The sequence below is a fragment of the Bos indicus x Bos taurus genome, chromosome 8 (assembly GCF_003369695.1).
Source record: "Bos indicus x Bos taurus breed Angus x Brahman F1 hybrid chromosome 8, Bos_hybrid_MaternalHap_v2.0, whole genome shotgun sequence".
Taxonomy (NCBI): domain Eukaryota; kingdom Metazoa; phylum Chordata; class Mammalia; order Artiodactyla; family Bovidae; genus Bos; species Bos indicus x Bos taurus.
Window position 1 is genome coordinate 69,244,753 of NC_040083.1, and position 16,074 is coordinate 69,260,826.

The following is a 16,074-nucleotide window of genomic DNA, read 5'->3' on the forward strand; positions in this document are numbered from 1 at the left end:
AAGTGGCCCCAGTGCCCCGGCCAGCTGGCAGCCTGAGAACCAGGACTGCAGAAAGGGCTCAGAGACGCCATCTCCCTCGGCCTCTGGACTCGGGAAGCTGAGTGACCTCTGAGGTCACCTCTTTCGCCTTCCACGCTCCTCCCTCCACCAGCAACATCCAAGCCACACACACTTATGGAGGGGAGGGGCTTGCGGCTCCCCCCAGGCCCTGTCGTCAAGCTGATCTGGTAACTAGCGCTCGTTCAAATCCATGTTCAGGTGTGTCTCTTCGTTCCAGCCTCCCTCTGTCTGGGGGGAGGTGAGCTGGGACCGTGCTGAAGAGCTGGGCTCTGGAGCCAGGTACCTGGCCCAGCCCCACCTCTTAGCCAGCTGTGGGCCCTGAGCCGCTGACTCCCTCCCTCCACACCTGGATTTGCTTGTAGGTGCTGCCTGCTTGGGCAGCGACACTGTGACGTGCTCCGAGAAGTGCCTGGCTCATAGCAAGCACAATCACATGTGTCACCATTATTGGTCACATGCTCTGACCCCTGGGGACACCTAGAACAGGGCTGCTGCCTCCCTGACATTGAGGCTCTGCAGAAGCTCAAAAACAGTTCTTGTGTCCTCTCCCATATCACGTGATACCTCCTCTTTGTACACAATACAACCCTGGCCTGCTCCCTGTGGTCAATACCACTGTGGACCATGCCAGCTGGCGATGCATGGTCCCCAGCTACACAACGCAGACTCGCCTTTGACCTTGAGTGTCTGTGTGCCCTTGGGCCAGTCCCTTCACCCCTCTGAGTTCAACTGTCTCACCCATGAGATGGCCCTAAGCTTTCAAGCCCTTGCTTTGAGCACTTAGCACAGGGCCTGGCAGATGCCTCTTCCACACGGTCACTGTGTGGACAACCAAGGTGCCAGTAAATAAACTGCCAACTAGAATAAACATAGCTGAAGCACCAAGTGGATGCTCCAGGGCTTTTCAGCCCATCACTTCAGTCTCCCAGATACGGAGTTCCACTGACTCACAGAGCCCCCACATCGTTTAGCTAGGGGGAGGACCTTCTTCTGATGCTGTTTCTGAACTGCATGCCATCTCTGTGCTCTCTATGAAAATGAAGGTTTTGCTAAGGAACCTTCCACACCAGCGTCAACAAGAGAGCAGGAGCAGGTGTAAAATTCCTGGGAGGGTAGCCTGTGTGTGGCTCTGAGTCACTGGAGAAGCCCACATGGTTCCTTACTCAGTCAGTTCAGTCGCTCAGTCGTGTCCGACTCCTTGCGACCCCATGAATCGCAGCACGCCAGGCCTCCCTGTCCCTCACCAACTCCCAGAGTTCACCCAAACCCACGTCCATCGAGTCGATGATGCCATCCAGCCATCTCATCCTCTGTCATCCCCTTCTCCTCCTGCCCCCAATCCCTCCCAGCATCAGAGTCTTTTCCAATGAGTCAACTCTTCGCATGAGGTGGCCAAAGTATTGGAGCTTCAGCTTTAGCATCATTCCCTCCAAAGAACACCCAGGGCTGATCTCCTTCAGAATGGACTGGTTAGATCTCCTTGCAGTCCAAGGGACTCTCAAGAGTCTTCTCCAACACCACAGTTCAAAAGCATCAATTCTTCAGTGCTCAGCTTTCTTCACAGTCCAACTCTCACATCCATACATGACCACAGGAAAAACCATAGCCTTGACTAGATGGACCTTTGTTGGCAAAGTAATGTCTCTGCTTTTCAATATGCTATGTAGGTTGGTCATAACTTGTCTTCCAAGGAGTAAGCGTCTTTTAATTTCATGGCTGCAATCACCATCTGCAGTGATTTTGGAGCCCCCAAAAATAAAGTCTGACACTGTTTCCACTGTTTCCCCATCTATTTGCCATGAAGTGATGGAACCGGATGCTATGATCTTCGTTTTCTGAATGTTGAGTTTTAAGCCAACTTTTTCACTCTCCTCTTTCAGCTTCATCAAGAGGCTTTTTAGTTCCTCTTCACTTTCTGCCATAAGGGTAGTGTCATCTGCATATCTGAGGTTATTGATATTTCTCCCGGCAATCTTGATTCCAGCTTGTGCTTCTTCCAGCCCAGCGTTTCTCATGATGTACTCTGCATATAAGTTAAATAAGCAGGGTGACAATATACAGCCTTGACATACTCCTTTTCCTATTTGGAACCAATCTATTGTTCCATGTCCAGTTCTAACTGTTGCTTCCTGACCTGCATATAGGTTTCTCAAGAGGCAGGTCAGGTGGTCTGGTATTCCCATCTCTTTCAGAATTTTCCACAGTTTATTGTGATCCACACAGTCAAAGGCTTTGGCATAGTCAATAAAGCAGAAATAGATGTTTTTCTGGAACTCTCTTGCTTTTTTGATCATCCAGCAGATGTTGGCAATTTGATCTCTGGTTCCTCTGCCTTTTCTAAAACCAGCTTGAGCATCTGGAAGTTCACGGTTCACGTATTACTGAAGCCTGGCTTGGAGAATTTTGAGCATTACTTTACTAGCGTGTGAGATGAGTGCAATTGTGTGGTAGTTTGAGCATTCTTTGGCATTGCCTTTCTTTGGGATTGGAATGAAAACTGACCTTTTCCAGTCCTGTGGCCACTGCTGAGTTTTCCAAATTTGCTGGCATATTGAGTGCAGCACTTTCACAGCATCATCTTTCAGGATTTGAAATAGCTCAACTGGAATTCCATCACCTCCACTAGCTTTGTTCGTAGTGATGCTTTCTAAGGCCCACTTGACTTTCACATTCCAGGATGTCTGGCTCTAGGTGAGTGATCATACCAAGTGATGGGCTAGTAACAAATCAGTATTTCCTAACCCCCTGCAGAGGGTGCAGCACTGTACAAAGTTCTGTGGGGAATTAAAGATGGGGACCCCTCTGCTCTTGAGGAGACTGCTGTCTAGCTGGGAAGAGAAGCAGGTGTGGAAATAAATTAGAGGGCGGGGAATACCAGTAAAAGTGGGGAGACAGTGAGTGTGGACAAGGAAAGCTGAAGGTGAGTAATAGAAGCAGCTCGTAGCTCAAACATGGAGACCAGCGGCTCTGCACAGCCCCGAGGGCCCTGCTCCTCCCTGGACCCTGGTGACCTTGCATTCATCCTGTGAGCCTCTGACTATAGGTGCAGCTGTGTGGGCTGCACGCCACCCACCCCTTTTTCCTTCTCATCCCAGCAGTGCACTGGCTTTTCCTCAGAGGGACCTGTCAGATTGGATGATAACGAATAAAGAGCATCAGCGTTTCAGTTGGAGTTGTGAGGCTGTGCTTTTCCGAGGCAGAAAGCATGGATCAAGGAGTCATGAGCAGTGAGAACGTGACATAGCACGTTTTCTTGAAGAAAAGGGAGATAGGAGGGATGGTAGTCAGAAGGGAGTGTTGTTTTAGGATGCGCAAAGTGTAGGAAGGTTCGTGGGCTGGACGAGCTGGCAGAGAGAGCGAGCGTGGGTAACTGGTGATACAGAGGTCCCCAGATGGTGGGCAGCAGTGAGCTCCAGCTCGTGAAGGAAAATCTAGTCCTGCCTAAGGGGAGGGACACCTTCTCTGAGATGAGGCAGGAGGTAAGGTGAGTGGAGAGGTGAGTTTGCAGGTAGGGGTCGGGAAGTTGAAGTTGTTCATATTTGCAGACTCTGCCTTTCCCCAAGAGGCAAGAGGTGAGGTGGTCTGCTGGGAGGGGGAGCTGGGAGTTGAGGAGAGGGCCAAAAGTTTGGAGCCGTAGCTGAGGAGGTGAGAGATGGAGCTGGTAAAGGGTAAGTCCAAAGAATACCAAGCAGTGGGGGCCCAGCCACACTTAGAGACCACGAATGGGGTTTTCCAAGATGGTACAGTTCAAGCATGGCCATTGGTGAGCAATCGGGGTGATGGGCCATGTGGTCCAGCTGATAGAGAAGCAAGGTAAGTAACCCAAGGACGAAGTATTGGGAGAAATCAGAAGGATCAACACCGTGGAGGTCTCTAAAGTTGACAAGATGTTAAGGGAAATGGGGGAGGGGGATGTGCTGGCGCTGAGTGCCCTGGAAGAAGGAGAGGTGGCCACCAGCACCAAGAATTTGTGGGTGACGGCAGAGCCTTGTGGGAAGGAAGTGAGAACTCATAGATCTGAGAAGGTCAGGAGAGGCCAGCATGCGGGTGGACCATCCATGTGTTTGCTGACATCACCTAGGATGGTGGCAGGAGTGGAGTGGAGAGAACTGAGTCAGGTGCCAAAGTCTTCTGTGAATATGGAAGCGTGGCAGGAGATCAGAGGATGCTAGCTTCGCAGGGGGCAGAGGAGGTGTGGCCAGATGGCCTCAAAGGTCCATGGGGTACCTGGGAGGGCTGCTTCCATAGATGCTGCCAGGCGAGGGCCAGCTTGGAACCAAGCAGCCAGATATCCCCAGGCTGGATGGCTGAATAGAAAACAAGCTGTGTGAGCCTTCAACTCATTTCTAAGTAGAAGATAAGAGAAGCAAGAAAGGAGCAGGTGGGACGGAAGAAATGTCTTCCTTCCTTTCTTCATAGGGGCCATTAGAACCCAGGGGTCCCCACTGATCCCCTTCCCTGCCTCACCTCCCCACAGCGGGCTGTGACCACAAGGTGACATCCAGCAGCGGCACCATCACCAGTCCCAACTGGCCTGACAAGTACCCCAGCAAGAAGGAGTGTACCTGGGCCATCTCTAGCACCCCTGGGCACCGGGTCAAGCTGGTAAGGTGCCACTCCCAGGCCTGCTCCTCCATGCCATCTACCCATCACCTACTTCCCATCAGCTCCAAAGCCTCACGTCACTCAGAGCACCTTAGGCTGGTGACTGGCTGAGCCCACAGGGCCGGCATCCCTATGGGAACTGCAAGTCTGGCCTGGACAGAGGCCCTTTCCCCAGCATCATGTTGGGGTATACCTGCCATTGCCCCATTCCTAGGTCCTCCCTCTCCCCATCCACCAGCAGTGGCCACTGTCCTAAACTGGGGTCCAGAGGTCTTGGTTTATTGCCCACGTCTCCTGCCCTTGGCCATATTCCTGATTCTCTGTTCTCCCTCACACCCTCCAGACTTTCATGGAGATGGACATCGAGTCCCAGCCTGAGTGTGCCTACGACCACCTGGAGGTGTATGACGGGCGTGACTCCAAGGCCCCCGTCCTGGGCCGCTTCTGCGGGAGCAAGAAGCCCGAGCCTGTCCTGGCCACTGGCAACCGCATGTTCCTGCGCTTCTACTCTGACAACTCCGTGCAGAGGAAGGGCTTCCAGGCATCCCACTCCACAGGTGAGCCCACTGCAGGCCAGGTGCCCTCATGCAGTCATTTGTCCTGGAGGCATCTGCTGATTCTGGTCTCAAATGCAGACCAGGGTCTTGGATGGTGGGTTTACAAATAGCTCCTGAAGATGGACAGACCCAGCCCCTGGCCACGTGGGGAGACAGCATGTCCTGAAGGCTACTAAGCTGATTTCTGCCTCAGGACCTTTGCACCAGCAGTTTTCTGGCTTGAAACACCTAAAATCATCTTCCCTTGAATCATTTCTCTATCTCATTATTTGAGACTCAGCTCAAATGCCTCCTCAGTATAGAGACCATCCCTGCCCATCTAATATAAAGCAATGCCCTCTTCTTTTTTTTTTATATCATTCAGCTTTATTTTCACCAACGTGCTTATTTTCACCAACTGGAATTATCTTATATATTTGTTTACTTGCTTATTATCTACTCTCCTTGCCCCTCTAGAAGTAAACCTTCACAGAGCAGGAACTTTCTGTCTTGGCCCTGCTGTCTTTGTAGCAACTAGACTAGTTCTTGGCCCCAGTAGGTGCTCAAAAAATATTTACTGAATATTTTTTAAAATATTACTGAAAGCAAAGTAAGCCTCTGGGCAAAGGAGGGGAAGTTCTGATTTGGGGTATGAAGGTCAGAAAACAGGCCAGTAACAACAAGGAATAGAGAACCCAGAGATGGGGAGGGAATCTACGGAGTCCCTAGTGGCAGGACACTTGAGTGTGCAGTAGCCCACCCACATCCCACCCCCCAAATCCACTCATTCATTCATCCTACAGACATTCATTAACATGCAGCATGTATGTGGCAGCATCCTGAGTGTGGGTCATAAAATGAACGAAGCAGACAAACCTCAGTCCTTGAGGGACTTACTCTGCATCTGCTCGTTCATGTATTCAACAACTTTTTATGGAGCCCTGGCCCCCTGCAGGGGACTCAGAGGGGCATGGGGAAATGAATCAGCCATGAGCCCTTCACCTTGCCCACCTGGGAACCCACAGCCTGGGGGTGAGACGGGACCCAGACAGATAATTCCAACAGAAGACAAAACACGATCAGGGCCTTGCTCTGGGTGTGAGATGATGGGTCATTGCAGGCAGGGAAGGAGCCCAAGCACAGCCACAACTCCAGATAGCTCTGGGTGTACACAAGTGAATGCAGATCATGTAGTGTGGCTAGAGCAATGGGCATGTGATGACAGCAGTGAACTGGGGATGGTATGGCTACAGAGAAAGGCTATAGCCTGGTCCTGCGAGGCCTGGGATGTCAGGCCAGCCGTGGCCTCTGGGGGCTTGGCAGGCTTCTTGGAGTCTTAAGCTACCTGTTGGGGAGGTCCCAAAACTGATGGATCCACAGCCTCCCCTCCTTCCTTTCAGCTCAGGCCACGCCCACCTACTTCCCTCCCTCCCCTCAACCCCCACCGTGAGCCCAGGTGTCCCGGAGGCCAGAGGACGTTCAGAGAAGGTGTGGTGTACACGGATGGCCTTGCCCTCGTCTGCCCCTCCCAGCACAGGGTCACACACTGGAGGCCCGGAACTCCATATGGCTCTCAGAGTTGCTATGTTTGGCCCACATTGTGTTTTTTAAAAACCTGAGCCAACATTTAAAAATTAGGAGTTTTCACATAAAACCCAGATGGACATCTTCTCACTTAAGAACGGGAGCTCTGGCGTCACAGAGCCCGCATTCTTCCATGACAGCTATCAGCTGGAGCAAATTAGCAACGTTCTCTTTCAACAAGTGCATCCTCCCTGGGGCCTCCACGGAGAACGGCCTTTCACCCGCTGCGTCCCTGGGCCTCCGTGGGCATCTCTCCAGAGAAAGAGCAGCAGAGCACTAGTTCCAGGCCAAGTCCTGGGCTGGATCCAAACCCACCTATCTCTAGCCATGTGGCACTGTCCCAGGGCCTCCATCCGGCCAGGAGGGCTGCACGTGGGGAGGGACAGTGCCTGGGCCACGACTGTGCTCCGGGGCGGCAGCTGACCTTGTGTCCCCCTCCTCCCTCTAGAGTGTGGTGGCCAGGTTCGGGCAGAGGTGAAGACCAAGGACCTTTACTCCCACGCCCAGTTTGGCGACAACAACTACCCGGGGGGAGTGGACTGTGAGTGGGTCATCGTAGCCGAGGAAGGCTATGGTGTGGAGCTGGTGTTCCAGACCTTCGAGGTGGAAGAGGAGACCGACTGTGGCTATGACTACATGGAGCTCTTCGACGGTTATGACAGCACTGCCCCCAGGCTGGGACGCTACTGTGGCTCAGGGGTGAGGCCCCCACACTCCTCACACCTCTCACCCCAGTGCAGGGACCCAGTGCCTCTGTAGACATGTGCAGCAGCCCCTGCCTGGCACTTTGCAGGAGCCAGAGGTCCAGGCTGGTGGGTCTCCCAGCTCACAAAGGCCCACCCGGCCCTGGGCCATCCCCACCCAGGAAACAAGGTTGTTTCTGGCTGACACTGAGGTTCCTGCACCCTCTGGGATAGACCCTACCCTGACCCAAGCCTGCTCAGCACCACTTCAGTTGGGTCTCCAAGGCAGTTTGCATTGGAGTTCCCTCTGCCCCCTCATTCCCTTGCCCTGGTCCAGAGGCAGCTGAGCAGGGCCCAGAATGAGGGCAGAGGCTGGGGCAAGAGCCAGGGCCCAGGGCTGAGCTGAGCCGCGCTGGGCAGTTATCCTGGCCGAGCCATAACAATACCCTCATCTCTTCCGCTGCCAGTTTCTCTTCTTGGTGACAGGCCAGCTGGTCCCAAAGCATATTGGTGCTGCTGTCCAAGCAGACACTGAGCATCATTTCTTGGTCCATAAAATGGTACTTTCAGAGGCAGTGGGCAAGAATTTGCTTGATAGGGTTTTAACTAAGGTCACAGGAAAACCACAGAGGTGGATTTATTTTCCTCCAGGCAGAGCCTGTGAATTCTTTGGTGGTGGTTTTTTTTTTTTTTTTTTTTCTGTTCTTTTTTAATCCTCGCTTCCTTCAGAGAATGCCATCTTCCTCTTCCCATTCTACATACCCACACACACTTTGGCACATGTACTCACACTCATATGTACACTCAGACATGCCCTCCTGCCTATCACTTCCTGCTCCCCTGCCTCTCATGGCCGTGCTCTAGGACAGCCTGGGTGCCCCAGAAAGGGTTAATCTTCCCAGGAGCTGCAGCAGCTGCTGGACCCAGCATTGGCTAGTGCAGTCTCCCTTTAGGAGCAGAGCTTCAGCCTTTGTCAACTGGCAAAGGATTGGGGGGACAGAATTGGGGGGATGGGGACATGGAGCACACAGCCCCCTTGCCAGCTGGGCTCAGCTGCTCTGGATCCCTGGGCTACCAAGCGAGTGCCCCCCTCACCACTTTGCCCTTTGCATCTCCCTTGACCTGACACCTTCGGGTGAGTCACACACCAAATTGGGTGTCCCCAGGTGGCTTCTTGCAGAGACTGCCATCAGGCTGGAGCCAGCAGGAGGGGACTGGGGAAGGAACCCAGTTCCGTCAAGGCTTCCTGGCATGGTTGCTGGAAATATCCCCAAGGTTCTCGGAAATGATCCTTTCCATGCCTCGAGGGCCAGGGCCTCCGTGTGCTGATGCTCCATGGGCAGCTGCTACTCTGAGCGCTGCACACAGAGGCGAGGAGGGGCTTGCAGGAGCCTCAGAAGGGGCATCACCTGGAGCCCACCATGGCCTGCATCTGAGGAGGGGAGGAGGATAGAGGCCAAGTCCAGATCTGGGGGATCCAGCTGTCCAGTCTTCTCCAAGACACAGGCGGATTGCAAGAAGGCAGCTGACAAATTACTCCCTTTGCAAATCCCTTTGCAAAACTCTGACACATCCATCCTCTTATTTGTCTCCCCCGCCCCTGCCACCTCCACCCACCTTTCTAGACTTGGAGAGCAGAGAGCATTTGCTCCTTCCTGTTTGCTTTTGAGGGGAGTGAGGCCCAGAGAGGGTCAGTGCATTGCCTGAGACATCACAGCTAACTAGTTAGGCACTGGGTACAGAATGGAAGTGTGACTCTGAACTTAAGACCAGCCCCCTGTACCTCCCCTACTCCAGCATGCATGCTAAGTCACTTCAGTCATGTCTGACTCTTTGTAATGCCATGGACTGTAGCCTGCCAGGCTCCTCTGTCCATGGGAGTCTCCAGGCAAGAATGCTGCAGTGGGTTGCCATGCCTTCCTCCGGGGAGCCTCCCAACCCAGAGATCATACCCATGTCTCCTGCATTGGCGTGCAGATTCTTTACCACCAGAGCCTGCTGGGAAGCCCTCCCCCTACTCCAAATGCCCCATTAAACTCCAGCTCACAAGAGTCCTCCTCCTGCTTCAAGGCACTGGGGGAACCTGGCGGGAGTCTGGAGCCACCCGCCTCCTTATAGCAGGAGAACTTGGGGAGGGAAACAGCAGTCCCGGCCCCCGGTCCTCAGCCTCATGCCCACCTCTTTCCTCTAACAGCCTCCTGAGGAGGTGTACTCGGCAGGCGACTCTGTTCTGGTGAAATTCCACTCGGATGACACCATCACCAAAAAAGGCTTCCACCTGCGGTACACCAGCACGAAGTTCCAGGACACTCTACACAGCAGAAAGTGACCGCTGCCCTCACACGGCAGGGATGGGAGACCTGCTGCCCTCGGTCACCTGAGCCGGACAGCGGGGGGCGGGCAGAAAGTGGGTACCCCGTCTCTGTCCCCCCTGGTGCCAGGACCTGCGGGCTGATGGTCCTGGTGAAGCTGTCCTTGGGAGGTGGGGCACTGGACTCCCACATGAGCTGCTGCCCCTCGATCCCTTCCTCCCTCACCCCCAACCCTGGGAGTGAGGGGCCAGGGCCAGGGTGCCAGAGCTTGCCCTGAGACACTTGAAGTGGCCATTCCTCTCTGGGGCCCAGCCCAGTGTGTGAGGACCCGCCCACCTTCCCCACCCATCTCCAAGCACCCTATTGTGTATAGCCAGTGGCATATCTTCATTGTAATGTATGTTTCCCACCCCTCCCCCTCCCCCTCCCCGGATTTGGTTTTGTTGGAAGCCCCCACCTCCCCGTTTCCTGGGGCGCGAATTTCCGTGCTTGTCCCACAGGAGCCACATGCGGCGGCAGGAGGATGAAGGGGAGGGGGTGGGGGCATCAAGACAGGGCTTCTCTCAGGCCCAGCGGCTGGTCAGCCACACCAGGGCACCCCAGCCAATAAACCGAAAGTGTTACAGCCAGTGTCCTGTGCCAGAGGCTGTCTGGGATGTGGGGATGGCGGTGGAGGGGGGTGGTGAGGGCGCACATCTTCCAGATGTGAGTCTGGGGCCGGCGGATAGCCAGGACACCTGGCCTCGCCGGCTGCCCTTCCTGCCTTGATTCCAGGGCCCCTGAGAGTGTGATTTCACACTGGGGCACACACAGATACAGATGCCTTGCACACTTGAGCCTGTAGACGCCCCCGTACCTCATAACTCTCCCACACAACCCAAGGGGCAGAACAGAATGTTCTGTAAAGCGGCTGTACAATGGGAAGGAAGGAGGTATGTCAATGGGATGATGGCGTGTGTCTGTCTAGACGGTGTCCAGCGGGGTCTTCTGTCTCTGGGTCTGGGTGGTAGGCTAGAAGAGCCCACCACCCAGACCCAGAGTACCATCATGGGCCAGAGCAGATCCATCAGTCAGCTCCCAGTACCTTCCTTCCTGAAGGTCAGACCCCTGAGTGCTGGCCCCTTGGGACCATCTCTCTTCCGGGAGACAAGAGCCAGACACTAGGCAGCCACAGAGCAAACATTCCAGCTCTGGCTCCCTCTCCCGAGGCAACCCATGGCTGTGTCATGTCTGGCCTCTCCTTCCTGCCTCTGCCTTCTCCCTCCCCAGCCAACCGTGAGGTACAGACCTCAGACCTGTCTCCCCAGAGGCCAGCAGGAGAGAAATCACATCCCTGCTCCTTCCTTTCAAAGGACCCTCTCTCCCTACTTTCCGTGGATCTCACAGGGAAAGAAAACCCAGAGAGGACCCAGCTTCCCTGCCTAGACTGGCTACTCCCAGATTCCAGAGCAAGCCAGTGGTCTGCTCCAAGCCTTGGGGCTCCCTGAGGGCCTCCAGTGGGACTGTGGGTCTTTTCCTGGCCCTAGACTTCTCCCTATAGCAGAGTCAGATGTGCCAGATACTAAATCTGGACTCTGGGGTGGGGGGACCCACCCTCAGGGAACAGTATGGAGTGTTGCATCCCATGCTAAGTCACTTCAGTCGTGTCCAACTCTGTGCGACCCCATAGATGGCAGCCCACCAGGCTCCCCATCCCTGGGATTCTCCAGGCAAGAACACTGGAGTGGGCTGCCATTTCCTTCTCCAATGCATGAAAGTGAAAAGTGAAAGTGAAGTCGCTCAGTCGTGTCCGACTCTTAGCGACCCCATGGACTGCAGCCCACCAGGCTCCTCCGTCCATGGGATTTTCCAGAGTACTGGAGTGGGGTGCCATTGCCTTCTCTGGTTGCATCCCATACTGGTCCTTTAAACAATGGAAACCAGGCACATGGCTAGTGTCCCATGTGCAAGTAGGCTGATGTGACCCCATGGCCAGGCTGCGGCCCTCTCTTCTAGTCCTGACTGCAGGTGAGGGAATAGGTGATGGTTGGAGGGCCAGCTGGGTCCCAGGCTGTGATGTCATGACCAGAATGTTCAGCACAGCCCAGAGGACCATGAACAGAACAGAAAGGCCCCCAAACCATTTGGAGCCGCCCGGGCATCTCATCTGGACACTTTGCCAACCAACCTGGGCTCAGCTCTGCAGCAGAGTTCATCATCAGTGGTCCCAGCTCCCCTCACCAGCACCCCTGGGTTGCTCTGAAGCTCAGAGGACCACACTCTTGGTACAAGCCACATGTGTGAAGGGAGCCAGGATCCTAGCCCAGGTCCAGTCTGTAGGGCAGAGAGTACCCCATCCTCCCCCCAGGTCAGCACAGCCAGACGCAGGTCAGCACAGCCAGACGCAGGTCAGCACAGCCGGACGCAGGTCAGGACTGACCCACACAGCTGCCCAGGGGACCCATTCCTAGGCTCCATCACCGCCATAGACTCGGGCCCCTCTAATGAGCCAGGGGCCTGTGCTGGTTGGGCCCTCCATCTTCCCTGGGCCCCTCTTCCCGGAGGCTACCTCTGGGTAGTGAAGGCTGCTTGGGAGCTGGCAGCAGGCCATTGATACACATTCCAGAACTTAATGAATGATTCTCCAGACCCAGCCCATCCTCACCTTCTGGCTGCTTGCAGGCTTCAAGACTAGATGAACCTCAATGCAGCTGCCCAATCGTTCAGGTGATTCCACGTCAGAGGACAGAACCCTTCCAATTCCAACTGTCCCCAAGCCCTTGAGATCCCCCTGAGGTCCCCTGGTCCTGAGTGTGTGGCCAGCAGCAGAATAATTAGAATGATCCTGTCCCAGAGGGTGCTTCCAGCCTGGAAACCCAGGTGGAGATAACCCCAAACCCTGGAGCCCCAGGCTCTCCTCTCCGGGTGCACTTCTCTAACCCCTGGGGGACATAGCCAGCCCTGGCCTGGCAGTCAGGAGACCTAGCTCTGCCTTGCTTCGTCCTGTGATGTTGGCCAGTTTGTCCCCTCTCTGGGCTTCTGCTCCCCAGTCTGTCATCTTTCCCCAGCAACCCTTCCTGTCAGGGTGTAGTTTCCAAGAGTCAGGCTCCTGAGGCAGCTGGGGGCTTCCAGGGCCAACTGTTGGCTCAAGTGCAGATGAAGGAAGGTTGGATACCCCTCACTGCTCCCTCACTCCTTTTTGCCCCTCTGTTTCCCTTTGCTGCACTCTAACCCCATATGCTTCTCGGTCTTGAATGTAACACAGCCAGTTTCTGGACTTCCTGGGCGGTCCAGTGGTTAAGACTCTGCGCTTTCAATGCAGGGTGTGCAGGATCAATCCATGGTCAGGGAACTAAGATCCCACGCGCTGAGAGGCATGGCCAAAAGAAGTTTGAAAATAAATAAAATATGATAAAATAAGAACATAGACGATTTTGAATACAAGCTTTCCCATTTGGTGACTGTGTGTCCCTGGATGAGTCATTTAACTGCTCTGAACCTTGGTTTCTTCATCTTGACCCAAAGGATGATAACAGAGAGAAAGGAAGAGATACACATTGAAGGGAGCCTGTCAAAGCGCCTAGCAAATAGGCACTCTGTAAATGGGTCTTCTTTTCCTGTCATCCACCGAACAATTCTCCAGTTTCCGGATGACGTGTTTCCTGCGCTAAAAGGAAACGTCTGGGTTCACCAGTCTCCAGTCGTGCTTTAGGAGTTGAGCGCAGAACCGCATCTGTCTGCCAGAAAGGGCAATGCTTATGCCACAGCAGGGCGGGGCTTGCAGGGCGGCAGGCGACATATTTCTTTCTAAGCTGGTAGACTTTCTGGGCACCTCCCAAGTCACACCCTGTGCTTGACTGTCCCCACACACAAGACTGATTCTAGAATCTGTGAAGAGATCTGCTGTCCCAGTTTGCAAAAATAGTAGTGCCTGACTCGGGAGCAGCTAGATGTTTCTCCCAGAGTCAGGAGGCCCCCAACCCAGGCCCCCCAACCCTGCTGACCAGTCTGCTTCTCCTGCTCCACCTCCCTCCCACCCTCCCAACCCTCCCCTCCCCCATCCCAGGAACATCTGGTTCCAATCTCTTCCAGATGCTGTGGCCAAGCTGTTTTATGGCCAATCACCTCAGCTCAGCTTCCTGAAGGCCTCCCTCCATTTCGGGGAATGGTCCCTCCTCGTCCTCTTCCTTGGAACCCCTACCACCTCTTTTCCTAACATGGAGAAGAGACGCATGTCAGAGCCAGACGAAACTGCGAGGGTCCTCGGAACTGGCGCCTTTTCTCCCACTTCCTTGGAGGGGGCCTGTCATCCATCCAGGATTAAAAAAAAGATGCTACTCCAGGGGGAAAGGAACAGATAGGAAATTATAGGTATATGTCTGGGCAGAGGAGACTGCGTATGTGTGTGAGTCTCTGTACGTGTGTATGTGTGTGTATGCATGTGTGTGTGGTGGAGGGTTAGGAGTGTGTGAGGCCATGTCCATGTGTTGGGTGTGTCTGTGTTTATACCTGCACAGCAAAATCCCACCTGTAACCTGGAAGTGCCCTTTGGTGGCCAGCCCCCCACTGTCCCTCCCTGACTGCACTGGAGCAGGGCTAACTTGGAGCCCCTCTGCTGGACAGTGGTTGCTGCAGTCTAAGGTTGTTCTTCACCTTGCAGCTCTCTGTGGTCACCAAGGCTGTCTTCCATATCCAGCCCAGGGAAGCAGTGTGTGTGCGTGTGTGAGTGCACATGTAGACCTCTCCTTCTACCAGGTCAGATTAGAGGGACACTGATCAAAAGGGACCCCAGGGCAGACTATTGGACAGGTGCCTGGAGCAATGCCGGAGTGCCAGAGAGTGGCCATCTGGGGAGAACCAAGAAGAGGCTCTCCGGAGGAAACCTATATGCAACCCCACCACCACCTCTGCTTCACCTGGCTTCTTCATCTTCCACTAAGAGGACCCTGAAAGCCAATCTCTTCTCCTAAAAACCCACAAAGGATCTGCAAAAGGAAGATTGAAGCCTGTCCCTCTCGGGGACACTGAAAACCACTCAGGTCCTGCCCAGAGGTGGAAGGATGGACCCTGGAGGTCACCGCCCCATCTTTAGAACCCTGTGCACGCCAAGTCACTTCAGTTGTGTCTGACTCTTTCTGACCCCCATGGACTGTAGCCTGCCAGGCTCCTCTGTCCATGGGATTCTCCAGGCAAGAATACTGGAGTGGGTTACCATGCCCTCCTCCAGGGGATCTTCCCGACCCGGATCAAACCCATGTCTCTTATGTCTGCTGCCTTGGTGGGAGGGTTCTTTACCACTAGTCCCACCTGGGAAGCCATCCTAAAACCCTGGGCTCCGAATATTCCCCGCTACGCCTTTAAAATGAGCTTCCTTGGCACTTTTGACTCCACAGTGCCCCCTGGTGTTATCCAGGAGCTAGGCATGGTCTTGATAGACGAGAAGCTCTGTGGAGACCATCCTGAAGGCGGCTGTGACAGAGATCTGCCCCACCCCTGTCTTACAGTCCCAGGGGATTCCTGGCATACACTGGGGAGTCAGGCAGTGAAATAGGAAGATTCTAGCTTCTAAATCAAATCCAGGGCATTGCTACCTACTGGCTGTTAGACACGGGCAAGCCTTTTAACCTCCTTGTGCCTCAGTTTCTTCATCTGTTAAATAGGAATCATGGAGGGTGGGGGACTAAAGGAGTTGTGTGTGAAAGCACCTGGCTGGATGCCTGGGCACATAGTAGGCCCTCGGGAAGCGGCATTTACCCTTCAGCTTTCCTTCCTGGTGTAAGGAGGCCAGGCCCCAAGCTTTGGATGACACATGTTCATTTAGCCCTGAGCCAAGCAGTGTCACGGAGGTGACTCTAATTTTTCTGGAGCTTTTCCACTCCAGCAGAGGATCATTTTAATAAGTCCATAATAACAGACACAGAGGTGACTCAGATCCACAAACGAGGAGCCCTGCTGGGGAGGGGACACTTGGGCTCTGGGGGAGGGGAACTCAGTGGCTTGTGGGGCTGATGCAGTCCAGGTGGCTGCAGTGGGAGGGGCTCCAAACAGGGGGCCTGTGGACCTGCGTCACGCTTCCAGATTGCTACAGGTTCTCCCCAAAGAGGCCTCAGTTTTCCTATCTGCAAAGTGCAGAGTAGCACCACACTGACCTCCAACGTCCTTCCCAAGCTGGAGATGTGGCTCTGCTTTCAGAGCCCTGGCTCCCACAGTGAGTCCGGAACACCCTTGGAAAGGATTCCAGGTGGCCTGTCCGAGCTCCTCTGACTTTACAGTTTGTCCACCCCTCCCTTCCCAGAGCCCAAGGAAAGGCAGGGC

General features: G+C 54.4%; 1 protein-coding gene across 1 annotated transcript in view; it reads left to right on the forward strand.

The window, feature by feature from the left end:
* BMP1 (bone morphogenetic protein 1) overlaps window positions 1-10,410 on the forward strand; it is a 47,305-nt gene extending 36,895 nt beyond the window's left edge. Inside the window, exons 17-20 of the mRNA XM_027549841.1 lie at window positions 4,538-4,665; window positions 5,009-5,222; window positions 7,234-7,484; window positions 9,663-10,410. Coding sequence (XP_027405642.1) covers window positions 4,538-4,665; window positions 5,009-5,222; window positions 7,234-7,484; window positions 9,663-9,797 — 728 coding nt within the window. The 3' untranslated portion in view covers window positions 9,798-10,410. The remainder of the gene's footprint in view (window positions 1-4,537; window positions 4,666-5,008; window positions 5,223-7,233; window positions 7,485-9,662) is intronic.
* Window positions 10,411-16,074: the final 5,664 nt, after the last annotated feature.